We start from the raw sequence: 12529 nt of genomic DNA on the forward strand, positions 1-12529 counted from the left end.
GGTCAGGTACAAACACAGTAATATGAGAGGGCACTGATGAGCTCACTACATAGCGAATTTTACTTCCTCGCATACGTCTGATGATTTGTGGTCATTACTGTGGTTGACGTTTATCAAGTGAATGTTACTCACCCTTAATTCTTACAAAAGATTTATCATCATATAGGACAGGAAACTGAGGCTCTGTGACCGAGTCCTGCTGCTAGGTCACCGACCAAAATCCTTGACAAATTTATGGTTGGTGTCCCAAAAATATGCTAGCCACATAAAATTTAATCTCTTCCCCCAGCCTCATTCCAGCGCCTTTTGGGCAATGTTCCTGGGCAATTCAGCTCAAGCAAATTGTCACTGGACTGAAGGTAAGGTTTGGCCTTTGGTCAGGGTACAGCAGTAACGCTAGCTCAACAGCTCCAGGTAAAGGATTATAACTCTTTAACTTGAGTCTCTATTTCCGGGTTAGGACTGCGCTGTTCAGGTAAGAACCTCTCAGGTGGAAAGCAGGAAGAAAGGGGCTAGTGCAAGGATCAGATAAAAAAATGAGCATGGACGCTCACTTATTAATGATTTAACACGGGCGATCACATGGAGAACAGCCGTTTCCCCTGTCCTTATTTTTCTAACAGGCCAGAAAAGTGAACAAGATGGACGGGTCCAGCAAAGAGGAAGAGGAGGACAACACATTCACCAGCATTCCTCTTACAGATGACATAGGTAAGGAAGAGCTTGATGAATTCTGAAACATAAAATCCAGCTACTGCTCAGTTTTTAAAAAACATATAACTTATTATTTTTATTATAATGCTAAAACACGCTCATTATTGAAAACTTAAAAAAATATAGCTACCAAAATAAAACAAAAAATTTTCCTTTAAGAGCTATTTTTATTTTCCTTTTAAGTTAAGTGATTATTTGGAAAGTTTCTGTGGTTGTTTTACAACTTCTTTTGAAATAAATCAGCAAGCAAAAATATAAAATGTTTATTTCCTAAAAGCCCAGGAAATATAACCTTAAAGTTGTTAACCAAAACAACCTATGTTATCACCGTATTTTGTTGAATTACAATTTCTTCTCTATTTTGTAAAATAATTTGATCATCTCTGAAAAATAAGCTAGGATTTGCTGTGATTCACTAGTTTAAAATCAACTAGGATTTGCTGTGATTCACCGAAAAATGCCTTGATTTTAAGCAAGGGCAAAGTTTGGTGAATTCAACACGAGAGAAGCAAAAAAGGGGAGGATAGTGGTTCTAAAATGCTGATGGAGGGGATAAGTGTGGCTCATTCAACATCCCAGAGAAAACAGACAATGCTGAGTTGCACAATGTTAACTGGAAACACTTCAAACCCATAAGCACCCACATCTTGGGGTGTGTGTGTGTGTTGCTGGCATTGTTTTGTATCCAAGTTGCTTTAGCACAATCATAGTAAGAAGCCAGCAAGACAGAAGCTAAGCAATGGGGGTTACTGATTTTGATTAACAGAGAGCAGAGCATGAATATTTAACATCAATTGCTCTTTCATACAGCCACGCTTCTCCACTTTCTCCCTAAATGCTCAGATTCAAAAAGCCTCTTTCTAAAGTGCAGCCAGACAATTAGCACAAACCGCCAGCCAGCCAGCCGGAGCTAAGCTTCCCCTCCTGGCACCGCATAAACACGCTGGGGGCTTTGGAAATCAAAGAGGAGCGTTTTCAGCCTTTATGAGGAGAGGCAAGGTACAAGGTGCGCGGGCTGTTGAAGAAACGGGACACCGCTGGCCTTCACATGCTCCCGCCGGGGGTGCAGCAAATGACAGGCTGCAGAAGGCAGGGAAGGAAACAAAGACCAAGGGAAACCTGTCTCTTAGCTTCTAGAAGGCACGATGAGTGAGAAGGCTCTGCGTGGGGAGTGGGGAGCCGTCTATGCTGTGGGTGGGTGCAGTTCATACCGGGTGCTTGCCTGCTCTAATTTCACCGCAATCCACGATTCTTTCTAGATGGTAGCGTGGGCTGGGCCTGAAAGCAGGGACCGGGCTGTGGCAGGGAAATGAGACTTTGTGAAACGGTTCTTTCATCCAGCCCTCGGGCCGTCCAGGTCTCAGCTTCGGCCACCCCCATGCTGGCAGCGCAGACAAAGGCAGATGAGGGCAGGGTGTGGGGTGTGGGGGGTTGAAGTGTCCCGTCCTCTGCTGGCAAAGGTTTGGAGAGGGACCCTGGGGAGTTGCCTGCTGAGCCTGAGCGCCCTGGGGCAGGGTAAGCAGGACCACCAGGCTGGCCAAGAGTGGTGGCCGCAGGAGGGCAGGGCCGGTGTCTCCTTGCTCCCTCTTGCTGCTCCCCCGCCTTGGTTAGAGGAGGCCGCATCGTGGCGGGCAAAGGGCCTTAAGGGGTGGGATGGTCCAGCATGGTACCCAGCGGTGGGCTGAGCCATGAGTGCTCATCTGTGCTGCTTCACGGTTTCAAGATGTCAAATACAAATTGTTCATATGCTTGTGACAAAAATGCACTGAAGCACCGCGTTGTTTTTGGCTTCTGGAGATAATTTTATCAATTTGATGCGGTAACCCTGTGGTTTGCTTTTGTTAATAAGGGGTTCCTTGGTCTTTGATAAATAAAAACAGGGAAACAAATTATTCTGAAATAAATGCACCTGGTTTAGCAGACATCATTCAAATCGTGGAGTCTGTACAGGAGCAAAGCATTAGAAGGGTATTGCTTATATTAGGAAAAGTTTAATCCAATTTCTCAGTCTTCTTTCAATATATATTATGATATTTGTATTGCTACAGGCCACACACACACACACACACACACACACACACACAAAGAGGCCCAGAGAGGCCAGGTGACTTGCCCAAGGTGCACGCTGGCTAGCCTCATGTGCTATTTGAATGGAGCTACTAGCTGCTAGATAACGGAGCTTGTCATGCAGTGTCTTTGAGTATATAGTCAGGTCTCAGGTGCTCTGGTGCTGAGTCCCACCTTGGCTACTTTAGACAGTCACTGTCTCCTTTCAGTCCCTCCCCACCCCTTTCCCCTGTTTCTTTTCTAATCAGAGGAAGGCAAGAGAAAGGAGAAGAATATATTTGTGAACTCTGGGGAAAGGTTGGTTTGGGGAGAGCACTGAAGGCACTGAACTTTGGAGTTATTTAGGTAATCCTACTTCCCAAGTTAGTATAAAGCTCTGACAACTAGCGGGGTAGCAGTTACTCGAATCAGAAACCAGTCAAGGCTCCATAAATTCATTTGTAGGTTAGTCATATGGATTTCAGACCAAACGACTCCATAGAAAGGCAGTTATAAATGACAGGATTCTAGACCAGCTCCTATTGTCTAACCCCATAGTTCCCAGACTCTGTGCCAAGGTGTCTCAGGGCACCACAGCAAACCTATAGGGGTTCTATGGGGCACACCAACCTCTAGCAGACATTGTGAGCATGGCCCGCTAGAGACTGTTCACAATTTCACATGAGCTAGAGCTACATTTTTTCCAATGACCTCTCTTTCCATGCCGGGTTTACTGTAGTTGCTGTGATAAAAAGCAAGTTCTGTATAAAAATCAATGTAGATCAGTTAATGAGAGTGTCAGTTTGAGAAGGCTGGTGAAGTTTTACAGTGCCCAACAGGGGCATACATCCCATAAGTGAGTCATTGTGGTTAAGAATGACATAAAAAAATAAATTAAAAATTTCTTTTAGGTATAGTATTTTTTCAAACGGTTATTAAGTTTTAAGGACATAAATACTTAACGTGTTTGGACCTAAATACTTAATACATGGAACTTGTTTGGTATTTCTCTTGGCCTTGGAGCGCTGAGAAAAAAAAAATCACTTATACTCAAGGGCGTTGTGAACCAAGGTAGCTTGGGGATGTCTGGTCTAAGCTGTACTGTCTGTAGCTGGGCGGGCCTCCCTTCCGGGATGGAGGCTTACAACGCAGGACAGAGACACTTGATAGTCTCTCCCTCCCTTCCTTCCTCCCACCCTCCCTCCCTTGCTTCCTTCCTTCTCATGTTTCGGCTCCCCCGGATTTGATGCTATTACACTTCTCAGGTTCCCCTTCAACCTCTCTCATCCTTAAACAGGCTCCTTTGGGAATCTGTTTCCTCAAATGTTTCCCCAAACTTCTGCCCTTGACCTACTTTTCTTCTCTCTCTAGACACATTCCCTGGATGATCTCATCCATGCCTCCTAGTTCCATCCTCCCATCTAGGCCATATACCAGTGACAATACAATACAGGTTGCAAATTCAAACGTCTTTAGGGCCAGGCAATGATTCATGGTATATCATCATTTATTTCAATTTCTTTAAAAAGCTATTGAAATTTCTATTCTTTTTTCAGTTTATTGGCTTTCTCATTGTGCATCTTTTTTTTTTCTTTTAATGTGGTAAGAACACTTAATATGAAATACACCCTCTTAACAGGTTTATAAGTGCACAATACAGTATTGTTAACTATGGGCACAACATTATACATCAGACCTCTAGACTTACTCATCTTACATAACTGACATTCTAAACCCGCTGATTAGCAGCTGCTCCTTCTCCCTTCTCCCCAGCCACCCCTGCAACCACCATTCTATTCTTTGCTTCTATGAGTCTATCTTAGATGCCTCATATAAATGGAATCATACAGTATTTCAGTCACAGAAGGACTGGCTTATTTCACTTAGTATAACGTCCACATGGTTCATTCATGCTCTGGCATATTGCGGGATTTCTTTCTTTTTAAAGGCTGAATAATATTCCACTGCATATGTATACACATTTTCTGTTTATCCATTCATCTGCTGATGCACATTTAAGCTGTTTCCACATCTTGACTCTTGTGAATAATGCAGCAATGAATGTGAGAGTGCTCCTATCTCTTCAAGGTCCTGATTTCAATTCTTTTGGATAAATATCCAGAAGTACAGTGGCTGGGTCATATGGTATTTTTGTTTTTAACTTTTTAAAAGTAATCTCTATGCCCAGTGGGCATAGGCCCTGAGATCAAGAGCTGCGTGCTTTACTGAGGCAGACAGTTGCACCTATTTTTAACTTTTTGAGGAAACTCCATACTGCTTTCCACAGCAGCTGTACAATTTTACTTTCCCACCAATAGAGTAAAAGGGTACCAATTTCTTCACATCCCCACCAACACTTGTCTTTTTTTTTTAAATAATAGCTGTCTAATCATTACAGTTTTGATTTGCATTCCCCTGATGATTAGTCACATTGAGCATCTTTTTACACATCTGTTGGCCATCTCTACACCTTTTTTGATGAAATGTCTGTTCAAGCCCTTTGCCCATTTTTCATTGGGTTATTATTGTGTTTGGTTATTGAGTGTGGGAATTCCTTATATATTTTGGAAGTTCACTCTTTATCAGATCTATAATTTGCCAATATCTTCTCCCATTCTGTAGGTTGCCTTTTTATTCTATTGTTTACTGTGCAGGAGGTTTTTAATTTGATGTAGTCTCATTTGTCTATTTTTTGCTTTTGTTGTCTGTGCTTTTGGTGCCATATCCACAAAATTACTGCCACAGTCGATATCATGAAGCTTCTTCCCTATACCTTCTTCTATAAGTTTTACAGCTTCTGGTCTTACATTTAAGTCTTCAATCCATTTTGAGTTGATACACCATTGCAAATGGTGTAATGTAAGGGATAAATTTTATTCTTTTACATGTGGAAATTTAGTTTTCCCAACACCATTTATCGAAAAGACTATCTTTTCTCCATTGTATATTCCTGGCACCCCTGTTAAAGATCAGAGGGCAATATATGCATGGCTTTATTTCTGGGCTCTCTATTCTGTTCCATTGGTTTATATGTCTGTCTTTGTGCGAGTACCATACTGTTTTAATTACTATAACTTTGTAATACATTTTTACTACACTGAAATCAGGAAGTACCATGCCTCTAGCTTCATTCTTTTTATTTTCTCTAAGACTGTTTTGGCTATGTGGGGTCTTTTGTGGTTTCATAAAAATTTTAGAATTATTTTTTTCTATCTTTGTAAAAAATGCCTTTGGAATCTTGATAGGGATTGCACTGAATCTGTGGGTTGCTTTGGGTAGTATGGACATTTTAACTGTTGACAACTACAAAACGCTGATGAAAGAAATTAAGGATGTAAACAAATGGAAAGTCATCATGCATCTTCTAAATAAAGCAGATACTGTTCATAATAAAATTTGTTTCATAATGGTATCTCAACTGTAATTCTTTCAAGAAAGACATGCTTTCTCTGCATATCAAACATGTAAGAATATTCTTCATTCCTTATCACTATTTATCTTGAAACACATAGTCGTCTTAGACTAGATTTCATTTATTACTTTTGATTGAGATAAAAGAAGAAGAAAAGTTTACTTTGCTCTTAACTCTACTGTAAGAAAGGCAACAGAACAATTGTGCTGGGAAAATGGTAACCAGTGCTGAGCCTCAGGGCCAGGAGTCCAGGCAGGTGAAGGCTCAGGCTCCCTAGAGAGCACATGGCCTGCCCAAAATGCAGAGCTGTTTCCCACTTCTAGCTGACTGTTGCCATGAAAGAAAAAGAATGCAAAGAAGCAGAATTTTCAAGAGACATTGGACATAAAGATTTGTGTGTGTGCAATTTCCTTATTTTTCTATGATTTTTACCTAATTCTAATTTTAGAAACGATATCACAGAGGTCCAAACAAAACACTTCTGCAGGACAGATGTGACCACAGTAAAACTATTTTCAGACATCTGCTCTTGAATCTTTATTCCTTATATTAATTGTCTTTAGCTCTCTTCTGAGTTTGTTTCATAATCCAACTGCTTGCTAGGCAACTAGATATGTCCCACGTGTCAAAGGAACTTATCTTTGCCTACCCTGACCCCTAAATCTGCTCCCATTTCTGATTCACAATTTTAATGAATGGTCCCATTATCCACCTAGTTCCTTAAGCTGGAAATTCATATGTCATCATTCCATTCTCATCGCTCACAATCCAGTCAATCACTTATTCCTGTTCACTTGACCTTGAAACTGTTTCTCAAATAAATCTGGCTTTCTCTCTCTATCCCTGCCACCACTTCCCTCAACAAGGCCTTCATTATCTCCCACATAAACCACAGCATCAACCTCCCAACTGTTCTTCCTATTTCAATTCTTAGTATCCCTTCAAATCAATCCTCCACATTGACCATATCACTCCCTCTCCCTGCAGAGAACAATCAATGTGTTGCATCCCCTGCTGGACGAAGTCCAAGACTCTTAGCATGGCATTTAAAGTTTCCCTCTGCGTGGCTCTAGCTTTCTCTTCAGTGCCATTTCCTGCCACGTGGTTTGGGCTCAGTAGGAAATCATGTGCCACTCACACTCTATTTCATGCCCCTGGACTTTGTTTTTGCTGTTCCCTTTGCCTGGAATAATATCACTCATCCTCCCTTTGCCTAGCTAATTCCTATTCATCCTTTAAGAACCCGCTGAGGCATTGCCTCTTCCAGGAAGCCTTCTTTGACCTTCCCAGGCTGAGTTAGGTTTCCTTTCTCCTTCTTGAGAACCCCAAGCTTACCTCTACCTATATTTTTCCACAGCATATTGTACTTGATGTATATGTGTCCTCTCCAATAGAATGTGAGCTGCTACACGACACAGCCTGGGTTTTTAAATGTCTGTGCTTCCAGAACCTCGCAGTGTCTGGTATAAAATAGACAATACGGGAATCCCTGGGTGGCTCAGCGGTTTGGCACCTGCCTTCGGCCCAGGGCATAATCCTGGAGTCCCGGGATCGAGTCCCACGTCGGGCTCCCTGCATGGAGCCTGCTTCTCCCCCTACCTGTGTCTCTGCCTCTCTCTCTGTGTGTCTTTCATGAATAAATAAATAAAATCTTAAAAAAATAAAATAAAATAGACAATACATTTTTGCCAAAGAATTCTGAGTCTGTGTGTATACTGGGGTGAGGGCCAGTTGGGCAGGCCAGTCCCTAGCTGAAAATCATCTCCTAGGGTCAGCTCTCCTAAGTTATTTATACTTTTTAGAGCTTATTTCCTATCTTCCTTCATGGATCAGTGTAGTGGTGCTTTCAAAAAGCCATTTCTTGAGCACCTACTATATGACCTGCCGGGTAGAAGACAGGACCTGGCTGCTTGAACAATTAGCTCAGGGTGGTGTAGTGGGAAGGGCTAGAACTTTGGGGTCAGAAATGCCTGGATCTGAATCTGTGACACTCTAAGCAAGTTATTTAACATCCCTGAGCCTCAGTTTCCTCAGTTCAAAGTGACCGTAAGAATATGTCTCAGAATCGTTTTGAAGATTAAAGAATAAAGGAAGCTTCTTGAACTAGCCTGGCCTACAGTAAGTGCGCAGTACATTTTAGTTCGTCCTCTGTCCCCTTCAAGGAGCTCACACAAAAGTTTCTTTAAAGGCTCCAAGATTTGGCCACATCGGTTGTCATGGTAACGGCAGCATCCTGTGGACGCTGCTCTGTGAGCCAGGACTGCCTGTTGACATCCTCCTGATAAGGAGGCTTATGGAAGAGGGAGGAGGTGGATGTGAATGAACTGTAAACAGGAGCATGAGGGGTTTTTTCCTGATAAAAATAATACAGCTCCTCTGTTTCCTCTTCGTCCTGGCCCTCGTGTCTTCCTCCACTGTTCTTCCCGTCACTGCTCTCCGTGATGCTTCGGCCTCCTTCCTGACTCTGCTCTCCAAAACCTCTCCTGAATAATATTCAAAGCTGCTTCTGCGTCTGCTTTTGGCATCAGCCAATTAGCCCTCATTGTAAGGTTGTAATAAGCCTCCCAGAGAAGTGGCACAATTGTTGTGTGCTTTTATTCGGTGCTGCTTCCTACCACTATATGGAAAATGTAACAATACCCTCCTCATGCCCGGCTGAAAGCAGCCTGGGTTTGAAAAGCTTTCACAAGGCCATCTGCCATCCCCTCAGCCAAGCAGAAGATCAGACACGAGGCCCTGCATTAGTTAGCACTCCAAGTAAAAGGTATCAAGGGCCTGTATTCCTTTTCATCTCACCCTCCATTATAATACAGCTAAAGAAGGAAACAGACTTGTGGCTATCCAGCTGGGAGACACACTGAGCCATAGCAGGAGTGCTGTCCCTGAAAAGGGAGCCGGCCTCTCTTTTCTGATGGTGAATGGAGCCGGTGTTTGCAGCTAGCACCAGGCTCCTGAGTGTCTGCTGCGCTGATGGTGATGGCTTTGCCAGTTACACTGGACCTCTTGGGAGGATAGTGTGTGGATGAGAGTCCAGGAGCAGAGAAATCATTGAATAAGTACCCAAGGATGTGGCAAGGGTCTGCATGTGTGCCGGTCAGGAAGAGGGAAGCTTTCCCTACGTCATCTCTGCTTACCCTCTCCAATAAGTTAGGCCATGAATATTAATTGAAAAGATTATTCAGACATCTTCAGGGATGTCAAAAAAAATAAAAGATCATCTCTAGCACGGTGGAAATGATTTTGTAAAAGAATTGAACAAGTGTATTTGCTGCACCGGCAATGGCAGAAAGTTTCAGCAAATCTTAATTGGCATGTGGGATCCATATAAGTATAGATAATGACACTGGTTGAGCGAAATATCTGTTCCTGTAAGCTGAAGATAATATGGACGGTGGCATTAGGAATACCTCCTCTGGCCCAGCAAAATGCCTTAGAGACTTAGTATAAGAGATTCGATGAAAAAAAAAAAGGAGATTAACTCTGCTTCTCAGTAGCTTCTGAGAGTGGCATGGCTCTGGGGTCACTAATGTATTGCTAGAAATTGTAAGTGCTCTGTCCGTGAAAAATCTTCAATCAGAGGAAATCCACTTAACTGAAATAAATTATCTAGCATAATGCAAAAACTAGTTTTAATAAACAAGCTTAAGAAATAGAGCGTTAGGACAGTATCTAAATGTTTTCAGGAATCTTGAGCGTTCTCTCATTTTCTCATCAAAGGATAAGCATTAATATTTTGACTCTTCCTTTAAAAGACAAAACCACCCATCAGTTGCTTTGCATCAGCAATGTGGTTTTTTCTTCTTCGTTAGATTAACATCAAAAAAAAAAGGCAAGAAATCCTTCATAATTGTGCTAATTTTCTTTCTAAAGACAAATCTGCAGGTGATCTAAAAAAAAAAAAAATCAGGAGTGAATTGTATTTACCTGAGCTCATGATCCAGTGAGATGCTGACTTTTCCCTGGTCTTTCTCCCACGGAGAAGGGGGCGAGGTAGCTGGTTTCCAACACTGGGACCTTTCTTTCACCAAGGCTCCAGTTGGGTTGGATCAGCTTTGGACATACTTCTTCTCACAGGTCTCCTGCCTGCCTGCCTTGTTCAGAATTTGAGGGTCATGGCCTGGTTGCCTCAAAGACCCTTGGAGTTTCCTCAAGCAATTCTTTGAATGCTCAAAGAGATGTGAAGTGTATAGAGAGGGAGGATAACTCTAAAAAACTAGGACAAACCATATGAATCAGCTTCCATTGAACTCCTCCACCCTAGGAATAAAAATTTTCAATAATCCAAAAGCGATAAGTGGACCCTACTGGAAATAACACGTCCGTCCGTCACAGAACCGGAGTTACTGTGAAAATTGTTCTAGAAAGACGTTTTTGCTTGCACAGACAGACATCAGCATTCACTTTCAATCCCCGACATTGGGGAGGGAAGGGACTCAGTGGCAGCCCACATGAATGGTTCGGGAGAACAGTGAACCTCCCGTGCTTTCTTTCTCTCCCAGTGACCTGGGTCTTCCCTCCACCAGCCTTCCTGGGTTGCACGTGGCCAACAACCGCTTCTTTTCAGCCCTCGCTGGCTTTCTTCCCCATTTAATCATTGTTCCCTTGTTTCTCCACACACACATGTCATTGTCAGCTTAATGACTTTGGCTCAGAGTACTTGGCTGTGCACATGCGTGGTTCTCCCATGGCTGGTAGCATGATGTTAGTAAAAGCTGTTTGAAAAAGCTTGCATTTTAAAACACAGTCTTCTTTTTTTATCCCTCCTGAGAATCTTTACTATCTTTTCCCCGTGGACAAAAGACTGCTATTATTTGTTCGTCCATGTGAAATTCTGCTTTCATTTTCCTTCTTAATGGAGAGGTTAGTGGGCTTTTCTAAGGTCATGATAACTCTTTAGAAAGCTTCGTTTATAAAAATATTCAGAAGATTTTTCAATAGTTTCTTATCTTTTTTTAATTTTAGAATTTTAAACAGCTTGAGCTATGTGCTATTATAGTGTTCCTCAACTTACACAGCGGAATCCTGCCCTTTCCGCTCTAAAATGGTTTAAAAAAACAGAATTTCTGTAAATAAAATGTAATTGATGTATTATTTGAGAGACTCAGTCACAGTTCGCAGTGACTGTTGGCCCCTAAACACTAGATTTCTCAACCAAGGTCTCTCTGTTACATACTGTGATCCCCAAGCACAGAAGTGCCCAGGGAAAGCCTCTATTTCAAGGGATTTCTCAAAGAATAGTTTTTTGCAGACTGTGTATTAACATAAATAGTAGCTCCTTTATTGGCCCATTTTGTAAGCTGGGACATTATCCTTTTTCCACAGAATGTAATCATTTGACTGTGAAAGAATTAGGCAAATTCATAGCTAACTGATCACTTTTCATAAGCAAACTGCATATGTAATATTTCTGTCATGTTCCAACAATTACATCTTTTAAGGGTTCTGTTTTATTTTTTTAACTTTTTCTTTTTTTGGGGGGGGCGGATACAGTAAAACCAAAGCACGTGTCAGAGAAAGAGGATTAATCAGCTGTCACTCTAGTTTTTCTATAGGTTCTCAATTCTGGTGATGCTTAGAAAATTAGTTGGTTACTTAAGAAATCCTAGTTAGCTCTTTAGATACTTGGTACCATCTAAAAAATAACCCACCATTCCCTACAACTCAAGAGAGTTACAAAATTAAATACCTGAAGTAAGCCCACATTTTACGAACTAGTCATGTATCTCCTAGATCAACAATGATAACAAATATCTGTTAAGAGCTGAACACGCACCAGTTACTATGCCAAGAACTCCGCATTCGTTATCTCATTCAATCCTCAAAAATACCATGTGATCAATATTATCCCTACTTTTCAAATTGAAAAGTGGGGCTCAGAAAGGGTTAACAACTTGTACAAAGCAGAGCTGGCATTCCAGCCCAGGTCTCAGGGACTTCAACGCCTTTGTCAAATGACAACGTTATCTATCTGGATAGAAGTTACTAGATAGAGAGCATAACCACATCATACTGACCTAGGTGGAAGCAATAAGGTGCCCATGCTGCAGCTATTGAATAATGAAATGTGGTCCCCTAGTTATATTATGAGGTCAGTGTTTCAAAAATGTAATCATAGAATCAGAGGGCAAGAAGAGCCCCAGAGGCTCTCTGACAATATTGGAGTATGTGTAGACAAGAAAGGGAGAATATAAAATTGTATCTATGTTGTGATTACAGCCATGTAAAGGTAATTTATATATATGGACTAGGATGGGAAGAGAACTCAGAAAAACATATTTATTAGCGAGAAGGGATTATAGGTTATTATTACATTTTCATGTTATATTTATGCAATAATTTCTTCTTTAACAATAAGAT

At 41.6% G+C, this 12529-nt stretch overlaps 1 protein-coding gene across 1 annotated transcript in view; it reads left to right on the top strand.

The window, feature by feature from the left end:
* The first annotated feature begins 458 nt into the window (after window positions 1-458).
* SCOC (short coiled-coil protein) overlaps window positions 459-12529 on the top strand; it is a 42318-nt gene continuing 30247 nt past the window's right edge. The window contains exons 1-2 of the mRNA XM_041759434.1: window positions 459-475; window positions 624-711. Of these exons, the coding sequence (XP_041615368.1) occupies window positions 642-711 (70 nt within the window). The 5' untranslated portion in view covers window positions 459-475; window positions 624-641. The remainder of the gene's footprint in view (window positions 476-623; window positions 712-12529) is intronic.

The sequence above is a fragment of the Vulpes lagopus genome, chromosome 6 (assembly GCF_018345385.1).
Source record: "Vulpes lagopus strain Blue_001 chromosome 6, ASM1834538v1, whole genome shotgun sequence".
NCBI classification, from domain to species: domain Eukaryota; kingdom Metazoa; phylum Chordata; class Mammalia; order Carnivora; family Canidae; genus Vulpes; species Vulpes lagopus.